The sequence below is a fragment of the Telmatherina bonti genome, assembly GCF_933228915.1.
Source record: "Telmatherina bonti genome assembly, chromosome: 5".
Taxonomy (NCBI): domain Eukaryota; kingdom Metazoa; phylum Chordata; class Actinopteri; order Atheriniformes; family Telmatherinidae; genus Telmatherina; species Telmatherina bonti.
The window spans coordinates 6,399,030-6,423,610 of NC_136623.1; the positions used below are offsets into that span (position 1 = coordinate 6,399,030).

Here is a 24,581-nt window from a genome sequence, read left to right on the forward strand (position 1 = left end):
GAGGAGCTCCTTTGTTGTCCTTCTAAAGGCAGCATCTACAAGACCTAAAGCTCATTTACATCCTGTTTTATTTCACCTTTAAAGTCTGAGTGAAGCAGAAATGCAACACTAACCAGGTCCAGTTGTAGGATCTGGACTGCTTTCCCAACTGAAAACTGGACTCTTTGAACACTGTCGTGTTAAATCCACTGGGGAAGCACCCCAAACCTTGGGGCCGTATTGTATTGAGCTATCGAAGCAGTTAGCTTTGGATGCTGCTATTTCCCTTCTGTAATTAGTTTGTCTTCTCTCTGCTTGTGACAAACATATGCAATGCATTTATCAGAGTGCAGTCCTGCATTATTTATGGAAGACTGTTTTCCTTCCATTCCAGTAAGCAGTTTTTTAAACTAATAGAGCTCCCAGCTGGCAAAGCCAGAAAGCCATTACACTTTATAACCACAACATACCATTAGCCTGCAGAACACTGGGACTGAGTGCCCACTAATCCAGCAGGAAATGCAGAGACGAGGATGTAAATGCAGCTGGGTCAATACAGAGACCTGCAGCAGATCTCTGATTCTTCCAGTCTGTCTGAAATCCTGAAATGCAACCAGAACGATGTGTTTCTGTCATGCAGAAGAGTGCTGTAGTTAGCCTGTTTGCTCTGCTTCCTTCTGCAGATCTTCTATTATGAAGACCAAAAGGCGCACATTGAAGACGATCGCTTCGAAGACCGTATTGTTTGGAGAGGCAGCAACCGCACCAACGACCTGCTGGATGGATCCATCTTCATCTTCAACGTCACCCAAAACGATTCTGGAACCTACAACTGCATATTTGAGCGCACCTTCACGCACAAGAACTTTGAGAATATAACTATCATTTCTAAAATTATCGAACTCAATGTCGTGCCAGAATGTAAGTGTGTGTGTGTGTGTGTGTGTGTGTGTGGGAAGGCGGGGATCTGTGGTTTCCAGTGGTTTTGCTCTGTTTTCTACGTTGAATGACGAATAGCTAAACTCCTTAAAAACTGATCATAGACTGTATATTAAAGATGGGCGGAGCCTCTGTGACGTCACCCGTAGGTTTCTGAAGAGCTGAACTGAAGCTCGGTGGGCGGTTCCTACCATCGCCATCTTGGCAGGGGCATGTGTGTCGTCTCACCCAGAAAATACAAATATGGACAAAGAGGTGGAGCTGAGAGGGGGGCTGTGAGCGTCATGGTGGATGATTGACATCGAGCGAACTCCGGGCTTTCTGTAGCTAAGAGCTAACCGAGCTAACCTGGAGCTAACAGGAGCTAATCAGCTAACGGAGATAAGTGGGCTAAAGCTAAGCCACGTTGTTAAGTGGCTAAAAACTGCGGTTGTTCTACGTTCTTCTGACTTGAAGCGGGAGATCGGGTACCTGTCAATCAAAAGGACACAAAGGTCAAATATGTTGAATTTTGAGATTAAATTACATTTAAACGGGCGAGTTAGAAAAAAATTCACTCCCCCCACAGTTGTCATGAAGGTAAACCTGACCTAATAAACCTAAAATGTTTTTTTTTAACCAGGCAGTTAACATATTTACTTCTGCTGTAAACATGTTTATTTCTGCTGTGAAGTTGGTCTTTTTAACATGGAAGTTTATGGAGATTTGTTCTGTTTTGCAGCCCCTGGTGGATGAAGGGGGAACTGCAATTTTATGCACTTCCGCATAGGCTTCACTTTTAACCGCTGGAGGTTGCTGCTTGGGAAGAACATTCATTCAGCATGTGTGTGTAATAACTGGGCTGTCAGTCAGTCCCTTTCAACTGGTAACGATGGGTGTAAGTGTCCTCTGTGTCTCCAGCATAGAAGAACTATGATCACACTTCACTAAAAAAAAACTAGGATACATTCAGACAAACCACCAACCTCTACGGCATCGTGCCAACGTCCAGCCAATTGCTGTTGTTCTACGTTCTTCTTACTTGAAGCAGGAGATCGGGTACCTGTCAATCAAAAGGACACGCCCCTAAATATGTTAAATTTTGAGATTTAATTACTTTTAAACGGGCGAGTTAGAAAAAAATTCACACCTCCCACAGTTGTCATGAACGTAAACCTGACCTATTACACCTAAAATGGATTTTTGAACCAGGCTGTAAACATGTTTATTTCTGCTGTAAACATGTTTATTTCTGCTGTAAACATGTTTATTCCTGCTGTAAACATGTTTATTCCTGCTGTGAAGTTGGTCTTTTTAACATGGGAGTCTATGGGGATTCTCTCTGTTTTGCAGCCCCTAGTGGATGAAGGAGGAACTGCAGTTTTATGCACTTCCACATAGGCTTCACTTTTAACTGCTGGAGCCTCCGTCCATCTTTCATATAGGAGATGAACAAAGCCGTCCTTCAGTCCATCCATCTGCGTACTGATACATCTAGTCTCACATTGTGCCACTGTTTTCTGAACCAGTACTGAAGACAAAATGTCAGTAAATGGGTTGACAAATCTCATGACAGAACATGAAAAAGAACAGACAAAAAAATAAAAACGAGAATGAAGAAATGGTTTTATTGGCTTCGGTTGCAGGTATTTTGGCAAAAATTAGCTCTGACTGTAAGACTGATAAGGTTTATCGTTGTTTTAGTTTGTTTTGATGCCCTGAAATCATAATAAAAACCACAGAAATGCAAGTAAACACCGTCTTAAAATGCACTAAAAGGATTTCACCAAGAGTTTGTTACGCATCACTCAGGTGTTCCTCAGGGTTCCATACTCGGCCCCTTGAAACTTTTTCATTTGCACCATTTTTGGTATTTGAACTTTTCCACCTTAAACATCACACGTTGCATGTTTTCTGAACCCTGACCTGTGAGGATCAGACGAGCAGACGAGTATCTGCTGTGAGATTCAGGAGGACAGCCCGAATTTGTTCTGTGTCATCAGGGAAACAGGAAATGATTTGTTAAAATGAACAAACAGAAACAACCTTTTGTCTGAGCTCTTCTCCGTCCTCGTCTCTGCAGTCACCAGAGGAATGGCATCCATCTTGTCCGAGGTCATGATGTACGTCTCCATCGTCGGCCTGCAGCTCTGGCTGGTGGTTGAGATGATCTACTGCTACAGGAAGATCTCTGCAGCGGGAGAAAAAGCTCTGAGGGAGAACGCGTGAGTAAAACAGCCGAGCATCTGGCTTCCTCGTGTCCAGATCCTGCAGGCCGGCCAAATGTCCAGACTTTCACGCAAGCTGTGTCCAGCTGTCCTTCTCAGAATAACAAGCAGGGTCCTTTTCCTCCCTGATATCTTGTCTGTTTCCTTTCTTTCTGTCCTGCAGGGAGGAGTACTCAGCTGTAGCATCAGAAAGTAAAGATGACTGCACAGTTGAACAGGAGGCTGAATAGTGCCAGTATGTTCTATTCTGTTTTATTCCATGTCTACTGTTTTCATTTAAACCACAACTCCAGCTCTTGACATTTGTTCCATCATATGTATTTATAACTTTGTTCTGACTTTAGTTCAGCAGGTAAATCCACTAAAAAACAACTTTTTCTCCTTATTTATGAAGATTCTGGAAGTTTTTAAGCCGAAAACGATGAGAACCACATGTGCAAACGTGGCTTTGGAGCGATTTCATGTGATCCATGTGTGAAGAACAGGAGTCAGTTACATGATGTGATCTTAAATTATTCACATGTAAACCATGTCAAACATGACCTGTTTATCCTGTAAGGGATCACATGAGTATCAATGGGTATTATTGATATTTGGGGCGGAGCTCTGTGCAAACACCTGGTCTCCTTCAGCTGATGTCACAACGGGCATGTATGACCTGAGCAGACGATTTGCAGTCAGCTCTTCTGGACTCGGCTCAGATGTAAGAAATCCACAACGATTTATTTAAATAAATTTTTTCTAACTGTAAGTAATTATAATGAAACTAAAAGAGGACATAAACGTAGCGTTTTTCTGGCGCTCTGGAGGAAATTTTGAGCCGTGATAATGAAACATCCTGAATCTCCCCTAGCTTCGGTTGGACTGAACATTTCAGGAAGTTTTTTTGTTGCGCGTTTCTCTCTCTAACAGCTCCCTCTGTCTTTCAAACGTCAGGTTGAGGGAGAATTCTTGCGGCAGCTTCCTCGAGGACTTCCACACCCACCTGATCCTGTCCTCCTGTGCAGTAGACAATGGAGACGGACGAGGAGCAACGTCTTCATGCAAAGGGTTTTTTATGTGACTTTCTGCAGGATTCTGATGCATCAGAGAAGAGTTAAGCTGTATATATGCAAACGGACCATCACTTATCTCCTGCAGAATAATCACAAGGCTGTAATGTACTTCCTCTGCTTGCATGTGGACGAACTAATCAAACAGCTGAGGTTTCATTTGAGGCTTTCATCTGGTTTTTCCTCTATTAAACCAAAAATGTTATTAACCCTTTTGTGGATCATGGCCACATAGTGAGCACCTATTTACAAGCTTCTTTTCTTGCATATCCATGAAAGAGGAGGTATTTTTTGTAAATAAACCACTTCAGTGGAAGTTAGTCAGTCATCTAATACGTTTCTACTCACTGGAGAATAAATGAATATATGATGTAATTGAACATAATTTAATTACACAAGTTTTCTTTTGAGATAATAGGGGAAAAAAATGATACAGCAGTATTTTATAGATTTACATAATTATGATTATTTTAAAAATATTTTATAGAATATATTAAAATAAATCGTGATAAATTCTAAATATTACTAATAAACAAAAAAAGTATCTGCATATGTCTGTAGAGGTAAAATAACGTATCTAAAAACTGTTGCATTTTTTATTAATTCATGCACAAAAGGGTTAACAAATATGTTTTTAACAGTACAAAGGAAAACAACTATCTGCACAAATAACATTTTAGCATTTTGCTTTGCAGCTTTATCTCGCAACGTTTAATTTTTATTTCCTGATTAAATGAAAATAGATTAAAAAAGCAGGTTTATGGTCTGTGCAACAGGCTGATGATGAAGGACGTGTTGGTTCAGAGACATCAGAGAGCAGATCTGAACCAAACTAACATGAGATGTGAAGCAGCATCATCTTCACGTGTCAGACAGCGTCCACACGGACAAGGCCTTTAGGAAAAGAAGACACACGGACTGAAGCAGGTTTCTGCAGCTCAGACTGACGATCAAAGAAACAGCGACACCTGGTGGCCGACTATTAAAACAACATGGATGACGTGATTATCCGGCGGCGTGGACAGTTTTCAGGTTCGTTAGCAGGGCCGGATTAAAAGTACAGAGGCCCTTGAGCCCAGAGTGTCCCAAGGGCCCCCTTCCCCACCTTAAAATTGTGAATGATAAACTGTGCAACAACATTTCCCACAATCTCTCAGCCAGTGGTACCAATAGCAACACACAAGACACTGGGGTGCATCTGGCTTTTATGGACATTTTATGTCCAAACTACTGGTGTTTGCCCTACTTGGGACTCACATGGGCCCCAAGTGGGTGTGGGCCCCTGGGCCCATGACCAGAATGCCCTTTGGATAATCCGGCCTTGTTGTTGGGATGAAAAAAACTAAAGTTTTTCCATTAAAACAAAACCGCAGAAATATTCCTCTACCAGTAAATGTTCCGCAACGAAACAATACTGTAAACAAATACAGGAAGTAGTAAAGCTGCAGAAAAATGCCCCCGTCCATCTTTCACCCATAGTTATTCCATTCTATAGTCATTTAGCAGATGCTAAGCAACTTGTATATGAGCGTGAGAACAGCACAAGCATGAAATCAACCAGTAGGAACATCGTAGGAAGCTGCTGGTGGACTGCAGGTGTTGACATGTAGAGCTACAGGCTTTGTTTTTCTTCTTCTCCACCTCACAATATCCCCTATGTTAAAATACAAAACACTGAAAACGATAATATTAGTTTAAACAGAGTTAAACTAAGTGCAGAAGTGGTTTTATGGTTAAACTAATAGAAAATATGTGAATTACTGCAGAACCTCAGCTCTGTCCTCTAAAAGTGAATTTTCCTAAATAGATATTAGTCAGTTTATGAAAGAACTAAATAAATTAAATGTTTTCCTTCAACAGCCATGAAAACTGTACCAATACTCGGCATGTCGATGACGTTTTCAGCCCTCAGATGAGGAAACTTTATAAAGTATATAGTTACTCTGTTTGGTTACATCAAATAGTAATACATTACTTAATAAAAGAAACTTTATTAAAAATGCTGCCGTTTTGTACAAGTTCATATTGTACGAAATATAAACTCAAACATGAAGTAATTTTTCAACATAAATGTATTGAAGGTGTAGATGTGCTGGGATGCATCATAAGGGACGAGTCCAGGCGACCCACCAGAACCTGGCAGCTCGCTCGGCTGAGTCCGTTACGACCCTGATGGCAGTCCGCTTGGCTGACCCTGACCCCGAGGGCAGCACGGCATCTGCAGTGACCTGAAAGCCTCTGCAGCCGACTTCTACAGGACAACCCCGGTATTCCTCCACGAGGTTCTGGTTTAGGTGTATTTCCTTTCAGAAGCCTCCTCCATCAGGTGTTCCATTAGTTTAGCACACCCATCAGAGTAGCGTAGCTTTGCTTGATACGCATGTGGACCATCGAACGTATGACAGTTTACCAACATTAAAGTCTTCTGTAATGTCTATTTGGGGTTAGAGTCAGGAAAACGGCTTGCGTTGGGCTTAACTGGTTTCGCCAATGAAGCCAAAACTGACGGATCAAACTGTAATCCTGCGGGATGCTGACGAGGTCTGCCAAACCGGCAGAACTCTGGTCCTCCCAGGGCACCACCAACTCCATCATGGCGAGCTGAGGCCTCTAAAAACATCCCATCGAGCTGTCATGTGCAGTCTGCAGCAGGAGCTCCGAGTTGTGGCTCTCCTGCCTTGACAAACGCCATCCTTTCCCCAGAGCTGCAGCTTCGTCAGAAATACGTTATTCTGGTGAAATCTCGTCCCGCGAAACACCACTATGAGGACGATGGAGGTACGAAACCAAAGTCCTGAAGAAGCATCTTTACTGGTGATGAACCAGTCACGTGACGTGTAAATGCCATTCCTCGTCTGAAAACCACCTCACAAACGTAAAAATGTTGTAGGGATACTTTAAGGTTTTTTTCTAAATGCAGGCGTTTCCATTACCAACTTTTTTATTACGATAAAACCTAAATATCACAATAAAAAACTCAAACGATGACTTGTGCACTAAAACGCCTCCACATACAAAAACCTATTTTGTTGACATTTTAGAAATATTTATTTTGTGAAAAACAAACAAAACAGACAAGATCGGGTCACAACTGATTTACTACAACTTCCTATTACTACTATATATTACTACCACTGTCTGCTACGGTTGTTTACATGGGTTTATATATCTAAACACCCAACAAGCCACTGACTGCACGCGCAGCCGCCTCCATTTCATCCATTTCTCAGTTTTCTATCCTACGGATCTTCACTTCAAATTGATTTATAACCAGAAATCATGTATAGTAAAATCTATTTAAATAAATGAAGCCTTTGTATCTTTATATTTATAGTTTGAACTTTATGGTAAATATTCCCAGTTGAATTCAATGAGGCTCCTCTTCTGCCCCCTGGTGGACACCGTCTGCACTACAATAATTTAGGTAAATCATGTAATTAATAATTTTTCCTTTTTACATTCTAGTAAAGGGTCAAATAAAGAATTTAGATAGAAAAACAAGAATTTTCTCCCTATTTTTTGGCTCTAAAGCAGGGGTGTCCAAAGTCGGTCCTCGAGGTGCCGCTGTCCTGCAGGTTTTCCATGTATTCCTGTTCCAACACATCTAGCTTCCACTAAATGGATCAAACAGCCAATGACGTGCACAACTGATTAAGCTCTACTACTAATTAATTTGAATCAGGTGTGTCTGAGCAGGGATACATAGAAAACCTGCAGGATTCTGGCTCTCGAGGACCGGAGCTGGACACCTCTGCTCTAAAGGGTCAAATATTACCAGGAGTCGTGTATTTATAAAAGTTTACATTATTTATACACGTAAAAAGACCACTTTCGTTCTGCTGCCATGATGCTTTCCAGCAGTAACTTCCAACCTGGGTTCCAGGACCTCCAGGAGCACCGGGGTCCCCAAAGCTCTGACTAATCAGACCACTGATGTTCGCACTGCTTTACAGGACAAGAGGGAAAAAAACGACTCGGAGACGTTGCTGCATGTTTTAGAACTTTCCTCTCCGTGTTTGTGGTTTACAATCACATGTTTACAGTACATTCTCATCTCCGCCCCTCCCTCCATAAATAAATAGGACCCTGTCAGCGGTCCGCGGATGGCCGTGCACAGCAGGGCCTTCATGCTTCTGCAGCCGAACACCGGGAGGGAAAAGTGAGACAGAACGGGACGATCAGATGACAAAAGTTGTTTTGTTTTTTTTTACATCACAGAGGGAAAACAAAGACAGAAAATGAAAAAGTATCTGAATGTAAAGACGATGAGTGATTCTGATTAATCTCACACACAGAAAAGAAAAAATACTGTAAATGGCTTCCCTTCTTCACTGGGCCCGCGTGGTTCTGCTTGGTCCTTTAGCTTTGAGCCCGGTTCTGGTTCCTGTGGAACTCTGATACAACATAAAGGAATCAACAAAACAAATCAACAAAATGCTGATAAGAAAATGTATCAGTGACCTCTAACACACACACACACCACACACACACACACACACACACAAACATCCATCCGAGAGATATATATATATATATATACACATATATATATATATACACACACACACACACACACACACACACACACATCCATCCGAGAGCGATATATATATATATATATATACACATATATATATACACACACACACACACACACACATATATATAATATTATTCTTCTCATTATTATTATTATTTTTTACTACTTTGCTTCTAACATTCAGAACAAACTAGTCGGGTTTGTTGTTATTGCTGCGACCATCGTCGTCCTCTTGGTCCAAACCTCAACAGCCAATCAGAGCACAGAACAGCCATCACATGACTCCTTCAGAGCAGGACAGGACGTTAGAGTTGGGAGTGAAAATAAATACTGATCAGACGCAGCTTCCTGAGCCGGGTCCGGTTCTCATCACGGTCGGACTGGGAGGTGGACTCCCAGCTCCTGAAGCGCAGCAGGTCCGACTCCAGCTGGAAGATTTGGGTGGGTGGAGTGAGCGGGCCCGCCAGTGGCCCGTTTTCCTGCAGCTGGATTATTGCTGTGGTCCAGATCAGTTCCAGTCTGAGAGACCCGGTTGAAGCTGAAGGCGTCTGTTGCCGTTTCAAGTCAGTCAGGAGAGGAGAATTATGGGTAACGTAGTCCCCTGCTAGGTCCTACTCTGGACTCGGGTTTGTTTGGAAATGAGGGAGTGTCCTGAGCCTCCTGGTTCTGGTGATCCAGAGTCTGAGGTTGTGGGGGGGGGGTCAGGCTTCCGTCAGGGACTCTGTGAGGGTCTCGGCCGCCGGATCCTGCTGCACCTCCGGGACCACAATGTTCCGGTGGAGTTTTTCCAGAGACTGCTTCATCTGGGGGGAAAGCGAGACGTGAGACGTTCAGGGTTTCAGGGTTTCTGTCTGCGTGGCGTGGAAGCCGGCGCTCACCTGGTCCAGCAGCGCCACGGAGGACTGCAGGATCTGCTGCCACTTGCCGAGCTGAGCCTGGTGGAACTGCCGCTGGAGGTGGAGGACCTGGGCCCACTCCCCGGCCGTCTGCGGCAAAGGACTGAAGACAAGAACAGGACACACAGCTCAGATCTCAGAGGCGTGACTGTGTCGACCCCCCCGTTGTCCCGGATGGAGCGCTTACCTGTCGGCCACAGAGTAGGAGTGCCACCTCTCCAGTGTGTGAGCCGCTCTTTCCAGAGCGTAGAGCTTGTAGAACAGCAGCATGTTGAGAGCCACGAGCACCACCAAGCTGCCGGGTCGAGACAAGAACACGTCACGTTTCAGAGTCGGAACCTCGCCGAGACAAAACAACGAACAGAAACATCGCAGAGGTCAAACACAACTCTACATCACAACACATCACAACACCCCAACAAGAACAATCCACCATCACGCAGGCGGCCTCACGGGGAGGCTTTTTATTCCCCCAACGCTCACGTGTGACACGTTTCTGCTGGATGACTGCGATGAGCCGCAGGACAACCTGAAGTTCACGTTGGAGGAGAGCTGAACCCACTGCAGGTTGGAAAATACGCAAAGCATTTCGTCTTTCCACGGGCAAAAACTGGACAAGAAAACAGACACATGGCAGTTTCGCGGGTAATTTAGAGGGCAGAAAATGGAGTAACACCATCGGGAACCACTGGGGGGCAGTGCTGAGTTGTATCGCTGACAAGCAACCAGCTAAAGCAGCGTTTCATTTCCAGTCCTCAGACCCCCCCCCGTCCTGCATGGTTTAGACATGATCGTCCTCTAAAGCACCCGAGTCCGATTATTAAACTTCCTCATCAAGTTCTTTGCAGCCTGTTAACGAGACTAGATTTCATTCAGGTGTGTTAAAGTAGGTTGTCTATAAAATATGCAGGGTGGGGGGGGGGGGGGGGGGGGGCGGAGGACCGGAACTGAGAAACACTGAGCTAAAGGAACAAACCAGAGAAGGAGGAACAGAAAGAGGACGTAGAATCCATAGACATCATAAACACCATAAACATAGATGCCGCATCACGCTGCCTATGCGAGCCGACGTCTCATCGCGCCGCCATCTTGGATGGGTCTCCATGCGCCTCCAATGTATTTATTTGTAAGGTGTAGGTCCAACCACAACAATAACTTCACCAATTTTTACCTGATTTTTCTCACAGTTTGGTTTGTTACAAAGGGCAAAGATATTGTTATGATCACTGTAAAACATTAAAAAACAACGTGGTTTCATGCTAAAATATTTTTATGTGCCATTTTATTATTCAACCTTGTGAAACGTAATTCCACACAATCTGCTTTCAATATTTCGCCGGTTATTGCAACCGTATGCTGAACAAAATACGAGAGTAGTTGCTGCTTTATCTTGACTACGGTGGACTCTTTCTTTTATTTACATTTATTAATTTATCAATATAGAGATACAGTTGTACAAAGTCTGAAAATAAAGTATTGTATCAAAACTGTGAAATTCAGAAGTTACCCAGAAAAACACAGAGCGTAAACCTCCACCAAGGCCTTTAAAAAGTTCCTGGATCCAAACGGTGATCCGGATCACCACCAAAATTAAATCAGTTCTTCCTTTTCACATTTCCATCAAGTCCTGAATTTCATGAAAATCTGTCCATAACTTTTTAAGTTATCTTGAACACAAAGAGACAAACAAATAAAGCCAGTAAAAACATAACCTCCTTGGCGGAGGTAATTATGCTACCATGTAAAACTCTCTGTGAAGCATCTATATAATATTTTTCCATAAACACCTCATGGGAGTAAAATGTATCATTTGCATTTAGTAGATTATTCACTGTGTTAACGTTATTTATAAACCAGTTATGTAGAAAAGTGTTTTGTTAGTGTGTAATATATACGTGTTGTTCCACAGAAAACAGTTATGTGGGGAAACTACGTTGATTCTGCAGCAAGACTAAAAAGCAGAAACCCATCCAATATGGCGGTGACCCACCCAATATGGCAGCGACGCTGGGTCCCTCTCCAGCGCTCAATGAGGCGTCTACGTAAATATGATGGCTATGGTAGAAACCAACAAATAAAAAGCACCTGAAGAACAAGATGAAACGAGTGATTTTCTTCTTCTGCTGTTTTCTGAGCGTTGTATCCATCCATCCATCTTCTGCCGCTTATCCGGGGTCGGGTCGCGGGGGCAGCAGCCTAAGCAGGGAAGCCCAGACTTCCCTCTCCCCAGCCACATTTGCCAACTCTGCGGGGGGATCCCGAGGCGTTCCCAGGCCAGCCGAGAGATGTAATCCCTCCAGCGTGTCCTGAGTCTTCCCCGGGGTCTCCTCCCAGAGGGACATGCCTGGAACACCTCACCAGGGAGGCGTCCAGGAGGCATCCTGACCAGATGCCCGAGCCACCTCAACTGGTTCCTCTCGATGCGGAGGAGCAGCGGCTCTACTCTGAGCCCCTCCCGGATGACTGAGCTCCTCATCCTATCTCTAAGGGAGAGCCCGGCCATCCTGCGGAGGAAACTCATTTCAGCCGCCTGTATACAGGCTGAGCGTTGTAAACAACTTTATATCTGTGCGTTACAGCGCCCAACCAGCGTCAAAACGTGGAGGTGAAGTCTGAACTCAGCACTGCCCCTAGTGGATGAACTGACCTAATCACCATGGCAACATAAAAAAATTTGATGTATGAGGACGGCGGCATATGATGTCCACATTTACGTACGTAAGCACAGCTGAACGTTGCCGTGTACACACAGCAGGTACTCCTAACCCTAACGGCGCCGAAACTGACCATAACTTACCGATCTGACCTAAACGAAGTAACCACGGAGGAAAATGGTGGACATCCAGCATTATGTTTGATCCAGGATGTTTTCCTGAAGCTGCAGCGAGTTCAGCTCTCTTTCAGCCGTCGCAGAAACGTGGTCAGAAAACATGGAGACGACTGCAAAGCCGTGGTTTCATCCCAACCTGTGGCACGTGGACGGTGCTTTCAGGCGGAACCAGCAGCATGGCGCTGAGGTAGGGCTGGGTACCGAACTTCGGTTCTTTTATTACACCGACCGAAAAACTTCGATACTAGACAGTATCAAAATATGACGTGTCTGTCGGTGCCAAGTTTCGGTGCCTTTAAGGGTTAATAACAGGAACGAGATCTGGCAATGCTGCCGATGATTGGCTGTAATGCCACACGTGGTTCAGGCACACAGAGACAATACCGTGTGGTAACGCCCACAACAAGGTTCACGTGTATTTGTGTTGCTAACTATAGCGCGTGTGTTATCAAAGCAGGGAAAAAAATGCCTCCCAGGTCAAAAGTGTGGCTCCATTTTAGCAGGATTGATGCCAACAGCGCGCGGTGCAATATTTGCCAAAAACATATAGTTGCTAAGGCTGGTAACACGACGAATTTGATGAAGCATTTGAATGTGCACGGAATCAATTTAAGGGCAGAAAGTTGCTCCGTGTTTGACTGCAAGAAGAGTGGACCGCATGCGTCGTCCTCACATCATTCAAGTCCGCCTGAGGACGTTGAAGAGACTGGGGGGCCTCCAAAACTTGCACCAACGGACCCCGTTTTACCCGAGCGGACCGACGATGGCACTGTGTCTGGGATTACAACAGGTAAGTTCACGTTTAGCAAAATTGGGCCAACGTTATGTTTGTTTACTTACGTTATTGTTACTGCAACTAAAAAGATGCACCGAGATGACTAAAATGTTACTTTATCACGTTCTGGATATATTGTTGTGTAGCTTTATTTTATGGCTATATAGCTAGAAAGCTAACAAATGAATGACAGTGACTGATATTAGCATCTTTATAAGAGGTTATCTGATAGGTCGGTCGATTGGTTGAAGAGTACATCTTATTTTAGGTGCTTTGTTTATTTTCTCCTCACAGAAACTGCTGATCCAGTTCACCATGGTGGGAGGAAGACAAGGCCAGCCAATGTGAATCCTTTCACACTGGCTGAAAAAGGAAAAATGTCAAAAGAAAAACAAGATGAGTGCCACAGGGCAGTTACAAACTTTATTGTTAAAGGTTTGCTGCCTTTTTCCACAGTGGAGGCTCCATGGTGGAGGTAAGTAAGCCTCAAAAGCTACTGTTGATTAGTTATCTCTCAGCTACAGCTTAGAAAATGTTTTTTTTACTTTTATAGTAAGCAGTAATAATAATACAACCATACGATCATTGATGTTTTGTGTTCCAATTTCAATTTAGGGAGATGATAAGGGCCCTAAACCCCAGATATCAGTCCCCCAGCAGAGACACTCTGTCAAATACACTCATACCTGCATGGTATGCAGTAGAGAAGGGAAATGTCAAGACAGAATTGCAAGACGTCTGGGATGTGGCTGTGACTGCAGATGGCTGGACCAGTGTGGCACAGGACCACTACCTGACTGTTTCAGTCCACTACGTGAGAGAGGGTGCCATGAAGGAGAAAATCCTGCATACCAGGGCAGTCTACACATCACAGACAGGGGCTGTAATAGCTGAGGAAATGGGGGATATTCTTGATGAATTTAATATCAAGGAAAAAGTTGTTGCCATTACTGTAGACAATGCAGCTAATATGGATGTAGCAGTAAAATAAATGAGCATTCGAAAAATTGGCTGCTTTGCTCATACTCTAAACATTGCTGCTCAATAGTTGTACACTATACCAGTAGTCTCCAGGTGGGCAGGAAGAATCAGAGCTATGGTGGTGTGGTTAAAGAGGTGTAGCTTGGCTAAACCTGTCCTAAAAGAGAAGCAGCATCTTCTCGGTAAGTCTGGAAATGGAAACAGACTAAGCTTGGCGCAAAATTCCATGGCTAAATCAGTTATTGAACTACTACTACTACTACTACTACTACTACTATACTACTACTACTACTACTATACTACTACTACTACTACTACTACTACTACACAAAGACAACCTATTTGACAGCCAAACACATGCTCTCTCTAGGTCTTCCACAACATGCTGTCATTCTGGATGTGAAGAACAGGTGGAACAGCTTGTTTCTGATGGTGGAGCGATTTCTGGAGCAGTTCCCTTCTATCCAGGCAGCTTCCATGGACCCTCGTTTAAAAAAAACCAATGGAGAAGGACAGGTATTGTAGATAAGGAAGTGCATTGATATTACCTTACTCCATTATCAACGTAAGCTAAAGTGCTCAAAAGGCTGTAGCTACAAAAAACAATGTGTACTTTTTCAGACTGGAGAGACTTTCTGATGACGATTACAGAAAAGCAGAACAGTTTGTCAAAGTAATGAAGGTCCTCTATACGTCAACCATCTGCATCTCTGCTGAAAGGAGTCCAACTCTGGGCCAGATTCTACCCATCTTGGGGAAGCTCCAGCAGCACTTTACAGTCACTGATGAGGACTCTTCCTTTACACGGTCCATAAAGGAGAAGATCTGGGAAGACCTCTCAAAACGATACCAAGTGTGGAACATAATTCTGATTTCTCTGTTGTTTTCATTAAATACACTATTCACAAAAAGTTAGGGATATTCAGCTTTTGGGTCAAATTTCACAACAAGCCTAAAATGCATTCAAACCTGTACAGGTGAACTTAATGTGATCTTCTCTAAGCTTTTAAATGCACATGTCCAACTGTTAAATGTTTCAATAAATTTTGCACAAGTTGCTGTTCTCTAACAAGGAGCTTAACGGCAAAAATCACAGCAGGTGTGTGATCCTTGAATTGCCCAATAAATGTCCTGGTTCAATTAGAGCTGGTGTTTAAACAGTTGTCCTCATCATGCTGTTCACATTTTGACATCATGAGACCAAGACGACACCTAACAATGGAACAACAGTCCCTTGCCATTGCGATGCTTCAAACAGGACGTTCTCAGACAGAAGTGGCCACTGAGCTTGGAGTGTCACAGTGTCATCAGCAGGTTGCAACAGAGATATGGAGAGACTGGAAGAGTCACAGAAAGGCCTAGAAGTGGACGTCCTTTGGCCACATCCCGTGCTGATGACCGCTACATTGTGAACACTGCCCTGAGAAACCGGATGATGAATGCCACTCAACTCCAGGCACGTTTAAGAGAGGTGAGAGGCACCCAAGTGTCACGTCAGACCATTCCAAACCGTTTCCATCAGCGTGGTCTGCGTGCTAGACGACCTGCACGGGTACCTGACCACACCACCAGGCACAGGCATCATCGTCTTGCATGGGCCAGGGAGCATTTACGCTGGACGAGGAACCAGTGGGCCTCAGTGCTGTTCTCTGATGAAAGTCGATTCACACTGAGCAGAAATGATGGCCGGCAACGATGTTGGAGACGTCAGGGAGAGCGCTATGCATCAGCCACTGTTGTCACCAGGCCAGCTTTTGGTGGTGGCGGTGTTACAGTGTGGGCAGGGGTGTCCACTTGGTACAGAACTGCCCTACACTTTGTGAATGGTACAGTGACAAGCCCATACTACCTGAATAACATCATTAATCCAGTGATTGTGCCCCTACATGAACAGCACAGGCCTAATTTCATCTTCATGGACGACAAAGCTCCTGCTCATCGAGGCCGCATCATCAGGGAACGGCTGTTGGAGACTGGTGTACCTCAAATGGAATGGCCTGCACTCTCTCCAGACCTGAATCCCATTGAAAACCTGTGGGATCAGCTGAGCCGTCGTGTAGAGGCTCGAAACCCTGCACCCCAGAACCTCAATGACCCGAGGGCTGCCCTTCAAGAAGAGTGGGATGCCATGCCTCAGCAGGCAATAAGTTGCCTTGTGAACAGCATGAGACGTCGTTGTCAAGCTGTAATTGATGCTCAAGGGCACATGACCAGATATTGAGACGTTCAAATTTTTTGTTGTGGTGTAACTACCATTGTTGTTACCTTTTGTGTTGAATGAATTTTTTGAGATGAGGAAATCAGTAGTGCATCCTTCTACTTAAATGTCTTACTTTTATGATATTATATCACTGTAGCACGAACATATTGCATTTTCCATAAATTTCACCTGAAAGCCAAATATCCCTAACTTTTTGTGAGTAGTGTATACTCAAACAGACATTACTACTACAGCATGTTTTTGCTGTGCAGGATGAGAGCATCAAGCAGTTCTTAGAGGAGGGCACAGCCTTAGACCCGAGATTCAAGTCTAAAGTGGCCGATGGAGTGTGGACCAGATTAGAGGAGCAGCTCATGAGTAGAACCTCACAACAGGTGTTTATTGTTGTTGGTCGTATTCTTTTCCTTTTCCATTGTAGTATATCAGTGTATATGACTCATAATCTATTGAATACAGAATGAGGGTGTAAAGACCAGGGTCCAGGCCCAGAACTTGAAACAGAACCTTGAAGACACCATTGCTGGTGACCATGTTAATGATGACTCCTCTGATGAAGACTGTACAGCTGCAGTAGCAACAGTGGTAATAGCATAAATGTGTGTATGTATTGTGTGTGTGTGTGTGTGTGTGTGTGTGTGTGTGTGTGTGTGTGTGTGTGTGTGTGTGTGTGTGTGTGTGTGTGTATATATATATATATATATATATATATATATATATATATATATATATATTCCCCCATTTATTATTTTAAGAAAATTGACTGGCACCAAGGCTGATTGTCTTTTGCTTCTCTTTTTTTCCCTTTTTTTTTTTTTTTTTTTTGTTTCCAGAAGAAGCCAAAGCTCTCTGCCCTTGAGGAGCTATTTGCGGACGAGGACATGGTAGTTGAAAGGAGACAAGAGGGTACTCTAACCACCGCACAGACAATTCAGAGAGAAATACAGCATTACAGGGATCTGCCATCCACCCGAACCTCAGTGAATCCAGTAACCTGGTGGTGGAATGTGAGGGATACTTTGCCAATATGATCAAACTTTGCAATTAGGTATCTTTGTGTGCAAGCATCATCCACACCCTCAGAGCGTACATTTTCTAGTGCTGGGGACACCATCAGCCTGGAGCGTGCTTGTCTCCTACCTGAGAAAGCAGACATGCTAATTTTCCTGAAAAAGAATAGCTAAGTAAAGCCTCACTAAAATTTGAGGGTGTTTAGTCTGCAGCAATGAGCACCAGATGCTGCCTTGTAACTTGTTTGCAACTGTTCTTTTGCACAAAAAATTTGCATTTAAATTGATGTTGGAAAACTGATTTTTGAGTGTAAGAAAGCCAAAGCTGAAAAATAAAACTCAGACTTTATTGATAATGTGTAATTTTATTTTTGTTAAGTATCGAAAAAAGTATCGTTGATGAACCGGTATTGAAGTGAAGGTATCAGTACCGGTACCAGTATCGAAAAATTTTGAATGATACCCAGCCCTACGCTGAGGAGTGGCGCTGAAAAACTGCAGGGTGAAAATCAGGGACCAGAGGAGCCATCAGCAGACTCCGTCTGGAGGCACCGCGCCGCGGTTCAGTGGTGGATTTTTCCCAGTCGGGTGTTTTCATCAACGCAGCCAGAAAATTAAAGCCTGTCATACGAACCTGATACAGATCCTACGCACAACAAGTTTAGCAGGAGGGAGAAGAGAGATAGCAAGAGAGGCATGGTGAGACATCCAACAGCAAAGCTTCTTACATCCGATCCCGCCTGAAGGTCATGTGACTGCGGGACCAGCCGCCAGGCGGGAGGCTGGTCATGTGACTGCGGGGCCAGCCGCCAGGCGGGAGGCTGGTCATGTGACTGCGGGACCAGCCGCCAGGCGGGAGGCTGGTCATGTGACTGCGGGACCAGCCGCCAGGCGGGAGGCTGGTCATGTGACTGCGGGACCAGCCGCCAGGCGGGAGGCTGGTCATGTGACTGCGGGGCCAGCCGCCAGGCGGGAGGCTGACACCAGAAACACACACACCTCAAACACACACACACACTTACATGAAGCTGACGATGAGGAGGATGGTGGAGATGCCGTTTTGTCCTCCGATACGTGCACGCTCCCCCAGCTTCAGAAACGGAGCGCCTGCAAACATTCAGAAGCAAACGGTTCCCGTCAGCCGGTTGGTGGATTTAAACGTTCATGTTCGCACTGAAACACGGTGGCGAGGCGTTCCGGGGTCCGATAAAACAATCGTCATTCAGATAAGGCTAAATCCACACTGGGCTAGTCCTCTGGGGGACTAGTCTGCAGGGGGGGGGCTAGTCCGCAGGGGGGGGCTAGTCCTCTGGGGGACTAGTCTGCAGGGGGGGGCTAGTCCGCAGGGGGACTAGTCCGCTGGGGGGGGCTAGTCCGCTGGGGGGGGCTAGTCCGCAGGGGGACTAGTCTGCAGGGGGGGGGCTAGTCCGCAGGGGGGGGCTAGTCCGCAGGGGGACTAGTCTGCAGGGGGGGGGCTAGTCCGCTGGGGGACTAGTCTGCAGGGGGGGGCTAGTCCGCTGGGGGACTAGTCCGCTGGGGGGGGCTAGTCCGCTGGGGGGGGCTAGTCCGCAGGGGGGCTAGTCCGCAGGGGGACTAGTCTGCAGGGGGGGGGCTAGTCCGCAGGGGGGGGCTAGTCCGCAGGGGGACTAGTCTGCAGGGGGACTAGTCTGCAGGGGGGGGGGCTAGTCCGCAGGGGGACTAGTCTGCAGGGGGGGGCTAGTCCGCTGGGGGACTAGTCTGCAGGGGGGGGCTAGTCCGCTGGGGGACTAGTCCGCTGGGGGGGGGCTAGTCCACTGGAGGGTCTAGTCCGCAGGGGGGGGCTAGTCCGCTGCGGGGGGGGGCCTAGTCCGCTGGAGGAGGCAAGAAAACCAACAAAGAAGAAAACCAGTGTATCAAGCAGAACTTTGGTTTCATGTTTACATCACGGAGCTCCACGATGCGGCCGGCGTAAACATGAAACCAACGTGGAGACGATCCATTCACATCTGGTGGTGTAACTCGCCCGACGCTGCCTCTCAGGCTTTGTGGAGGTGTTCGCCATCTCTCATCCATCATTTCCATGACATTTTAACTGCTCCTTTGACACCAACGTCCAGCGGTCGGAGTTCTTCTGTTAATCCTCCCAGAATGAAGGCAAGCTGGGATTTCATTTGCTTCATTTCAGACGCACCGGGTTCAGAGAGAACGGGGCTCAGAGTCGCGGCGGGCTCAAGAGTCGCGGCGGGCTCAAGAGTCGCGGCGGGCTCAAGAGTCGCGGCGGGCTCAAGAGTCGCGGCGGGCTCAAGAGTCGCGGCGGGCTCAGAGTCGCGGCGGGCTCAGAGTCGCGGCGGGCTCAGAGTCGCGGCGGGCTCAGAGTCGCGGCGGGCTCAGAGTCGCGGCGGGCTCAGAGTCGCGGCGGGCTCAGAGTCGCGGCGGGCTCAGAGTCGCGGCGGGCTCAGAGTCGCGGCGGGCTCAGAGTCGCGGCGGGCTCAGAGTCGCGGCGGGCTCAGAGTCGCGGCGGGCTCAGAGTCGCGGCGTGCTCAGAGTCGCGCCGGGCTCAGAGTCGCGCCGGGCTCAGAGTCGCGCCGGGCTCAGAGTCGCGCCGGGCTCAGAGTCGCGCCGGGCTCAGAGTCGCGCCGGGCTCAGAGTCGCGCCGGGCTCAGAGTCGCGCCGGGCTCAGAGTCGCGCCGGGCTCAGAGTCGCGCCGGGCTCAGAGTCGCGCCGGGCTCAGAGTCGCGCCGGGCTCAGTGATAATAGTCTTTATTTCCAGAGATAACGTTTGGAGATGGAGCTCAGGAAGGTTATGTAGGAGCAGCGGCATGCTGGTACCATAGTCTCCAGTTTCCATCTGATCCCAGTAGTCGACCAGTGGATAAAATAACTAAACCAGTCGATGATGGAAACAAGCGTTCGGGACAGCCCTACTGTCAAACGCAGCCTTCCTCTGAAGGACCACCTGACAGCTGACGTGTTGCTCGTTGGTCTTCAACGGCATGATGTTCCAGTCCATGAGGTGGTTTTTGGTTTGCAGTGATGCAATATGGCTTCTAGTTGGTCCTGTTGTATTTTCTCTGCATCAAGGAGGACCATGAATGTGAAGATGATGATGCACCATCTGGTTTCATAAAGCTTCTGACTTCCATTATGGGATGAATGAAATGTTTCTGTGCATCACGTTTCGCTGGCTGTGGAAGTTCTGATCAGGACCACCAGCGGGCAGTATTGATCAGGAGAAGGACAGACCCCTCATCATCCTCATCATCCCTTACCGGTTTCTCTCCGGTCCCTCTCCTCTGAGACTCTTCGGTCCCCCGGCCCCACGCCGCCTCCGTCCCTCTCTCTGTCCCTCTCGCCTTGCCGTCGAGAGCAGGTACGCTTCCTGCGCCGCAGGGCAGGCGGGGTCTTGGTGGCGTCGGCGCCCACTGCTTCGCCTGTGGTTACCACGGTAACTTCGGACTGCAGTAGCGTCTCCAGCTTGCACACCTCACTCTCTGCGTGGAGGACGGAGAGGAAGAAGAGGATGACTTGGACACGTGAACAACCTCTATTCATGTTCTCATCATTAAAATATTACAGACTGCGATGGAAAGTCCCGTCTGCACAACATTTAGCTCCTTTTCTTCATGCACTCCCCCCCCGCCTCGCTGTTTGTAGGTAATACAGAGAAATGGGGTAAACATGTAGTTAGAAGGACTGAAGGTTTGTAATGGAAGCTATAAAACCCTGGAATGTGGAAACAAATAAGACTTTTTTGTTGTTGTGTTTTGTTTTGTGTTTTATAAAAGAAAAAATATTCTCATCCTGCTTGACCTTGAAGAAAGTGTTTATAGTTCAAGATAAAAGCAGCTTTTAGCTTCAACATCTTTAACGTGAGGTTTTTTTGTGCTTCAGAAGTTGCTGAAATAAAACGCCGTTAAATTGAAATAAATACAGGATGTGATGAAAACATGCGTTTCCTCGACAATTGTGTGAAAAACCTAAAAAACACACAAAAACACAGTAATAGAAGCAGCTGCATTTCTAAAAGCCTCTCAAACATCACAAAAACATTTTTATGCTCAGAAACACTGGTTTTTCCCAGACGTGTCAAAGTGGAAACAGTATTTTGTAGGGACGGGAAAACCACATTGAAGAACAGAAAATCGGGATTTTTTGCTTCACAATTTTAAAATGGATTTTTTTGTTTTAAAAAAAAAAAAAAAAAAAAAAAAAAAGGATTTTTCTTTCAAATAAATAAAATTGATGTAATATTTTCATTGATCTTTTTAAATGTCATCTTAGGCGTTGTAGCAGCAGAATGATGGTCTGGCTACTGTTTTTTTTTTTTTTTTTCCTTAATTGAAGAAAAATGATGAGCAAAAAAAAGTTTTATCCATTTTTTTGTTTTTAATCTACATAAATCAGTCATGTTGAAGAATGAAGAGAATCGCAATTTAAATCAATCGGTACCCAAAGAAATCGGAATCAAATCGGGACAAAAGCGTATCATCACAGCTCTAGTATTTTGCATCTACGTCTCTCGTCATCTACCGGACGAGGCAGAGCTTCACTGATCTGACACAAACTGGGTATTATTTACTGGGATTAAAGGTTTCAGGGTTTGTATAAAACTGAGTTTTTGCATCCTGTGGATGGAGTCAACCTTCTTTACAGACGGGATGTTAGGCATCTTCATTTACAAAATCCTGTCAATAAGAAAGGCCTGAGGGTTGGTCAACGACGCGCGCGTACAGCTGACATGAACCGTTTGGTTTTAAAGTTTCTACTAAACACACTAAACCGTATTTCTTCTTCTGTAACGGGAGGAATACGACATCTGCAGTGTCAGGACGGACCTGGCTGGATGTGGTCTGTCCCGATTACCTGGAACAGGCTGCAAAATCACCTCTTTTAAAGCTGGATCTGGAGGTTATCTTGTGTTTTACTGCTTTTATTATCTGTTTTCTGTTTTATCTTTTGGTTGTTACATGTGCTGCCATCTCGGCCGGGACGATTTGTTTGTTTCCCTGGTAGGATAAAAGTTAGATAAATAAAATAAAGCATGTTTCAATGTTGAAGAGATAAGGCAGAGAGGTGGATGCATCCGGCTTTTCTGTGCTTCACGTTACTGTAAATGACTTGTGGAGGCAGTAAAAGGCAGAAGGGATGAGTGTGTTTGCGTGTGTGTTATGTCTGAGGAGGACGAACATGTGACCCACCCATGTGTCTGTAGTACTCCTCGATACCGCTCCAAGTGTTCTTTTCGATCAGCGCTTTCACCAGGCTCCACGGCTGCTTCCTGTAGCAGATGTTTGAGGAAACTCTGCAGAAAAGCAACACAGCAGTTCAACGCCTCTGAACGCTTTCTCATACGAAGTAAAAGCGATTTTTATTGGACTGATAAAAGGCAAACTTCCTCAGCAGAAAGACACGAAGCAAGAGCAGAGCAGTCAGCTCTTATTCAGAGTAAAATGCCTCGGAGCATCGTTATATAACAGCCTTTTGAGGCGACGGTGCAGAAACTGCTGCCAAACGTCTTGGCTCCTCCATCCTGAGACCCTGACTTTTAGCTTTGCATGTAGCCGTAACATGCTGACATGTCATCAGGTCAAAGCGTTCCGACAGTTACATCTACAAGGAGACGATCTGAGGAAGCGGCATGACCTGCAGGACCTAACCAACGTTTTGCCAGATCACCAGACTCCAGGATTCACTCCAGGAGTGAAAACCTGCTGAAACGTGGATCTGATGCCTTCTGGCAGGAAAACTCGAGCTCAGCGTTTTTCTTTTCTAATGTTTGAAATATGTCACCTTGCACACATTTTATGCTCGTCCTGCTGACTTGTTGCCTTTTCAACTAAAAATCTGAAAATGTTCACTTTTTCATTGATATTTGGTTTGATCACATTAACATGCAAGATTTAGAATAAATATCTCAAAAGCTGCTGAATGAAAGGGAAATACTGCTGTTAAAAAGCAGTAAGTAAATAATCAAGATCTCAATGTCAGTCAAAACAATTGTGATTATAATTTTGCCCATAATTGAGCAGTGCTACGACACCAGTTTTTAATACATCATTGAATTTAGCATGTAATTAGAACACAGAAAAGCTCCATCATGAGTCAAGTACTGATATTTTCATCTAAGTTGTGTTTATCTACAACGTTGGGGCAAGTGAAGAGCCAGAAATCCTTCCAGCTGACAACCCAGCAGTTTTATGGTTTGGTAATAATGATGAAAAATTATCTGAACAGAGCTGAAGCGAATATTCCATCAGTGTTATATCACAGCTTGGCAGATAAAAACTCTGCTCTCCATTAATCTGATGGCATCTGTTGGAACGAAGACACATAAACACACAAATCTGACATATGATCTGCTTTTTACAGAAATCTGACAGATGGCGTCGCCAAATAAAGCGGAGCAAACAATCCTGCTGCATGAGATCTTTATTTTCGTCACTGACACGATGTTTAACACAAACCCTGCAGCCAGCTTTCTTTAAAACATTTTCTGCTGGTTTTATTCTGCTAACTAAACTTTGGCATTTTGCATTTATAAATAGACACAGAGTTTTAATTCTCATAGAAATTCAGGGTAAATTAATAGTTATAATCAGCAGGAAAGTTGCTCAAACAAACGACTGCAGTAAAAGTGTGAAAAAGTATTTTTATCTGATCATTTAAATAAATAATAAATTTGTTGCACAAAAGTTGCATATGTTCTGAAGCAAGTGTTTAATTAGTGCTATAAAGCTTTTTAATTTGCGATTAATCGCATCATTTTATTCGATTAATTGCGAGTAACAGGGTTGGGTTATAAAGAAAGAAATGAATATACTGATTTTAACACATCACTTCTAATGACGTGACGCTACCCTCGCCTGACTCGTCGGGCTCAGGACGTTCTGTTTTTCTATCTCTTCCAGTCGCTTTGTTTTTATTCACAACTTCAGATGTTTAGCAAATGTAGACGTTGAGAGGGAACCACATGGACACACAGTTAGCACAACGAACCCACCTGAGCCGACTCTTGTGTTTGTTGATGGAGGTGAGGCAGTATCTGTGGACGGTGTAGAAGTAGTCCTGGTAGGGGATGCCTGAAGTGATGACCTCAGAGTCCACCACATAGCATTCCCCCCGGGAGCAGCTTTTATGCAGAGTCTGCGAGCAGGAAGAACCGTAGAGATGGATGT

At 45.2% G+C, this 24,581-nt stretch overlaps 1 protein-coding gene across 2 annotated transcripts in view; it reads right to left on the reverse strand.

Moving 5' to 3' along the window:
- Positions 1-8,171: 8,171 nt before the first annotated feature.
- The window catches only part of gramd1a (GRAM domain containing 1A), a 46,764-nt gene continuing 30,354 nt past the window's right edge, over positions 8,172-24,581 (reverse strand). For both annotated transcript variants that reach the window (XM_079240376.1, XM_079240377.1), the window contains 7 exons: positions 24,407-24,549; positions 22,605-22,708; positions 20,676-20,897; positions 18,450-18,534; positions 9,801-9,908; positions 9,596-9,716; positions 8,172-9,520 (listed from right to left, as the gene is read on the reverse strand). In XM_079240376.1, coding sequence (XP_079096502.1) covers positions 9,419-9,520; positions 9,596-9,716; positions 9,801-9,908; positions 18,450-18,534; positions 20,676-20,897; positions 22,605-22,708; positions 24,407-24,549 — 885 coding nt within the window. In that variant the 3' untranslated portion in view covers positions 8,172-9,418. The remainder of the gene's footprint in view (positions 9,521-9,595; positions 9,717-9,800; positions 9,909-18,449; positions 18,535-20,675; positions 20,898-22,604; positions 22,709-24,406; positions 24,550-24,581) is intronic.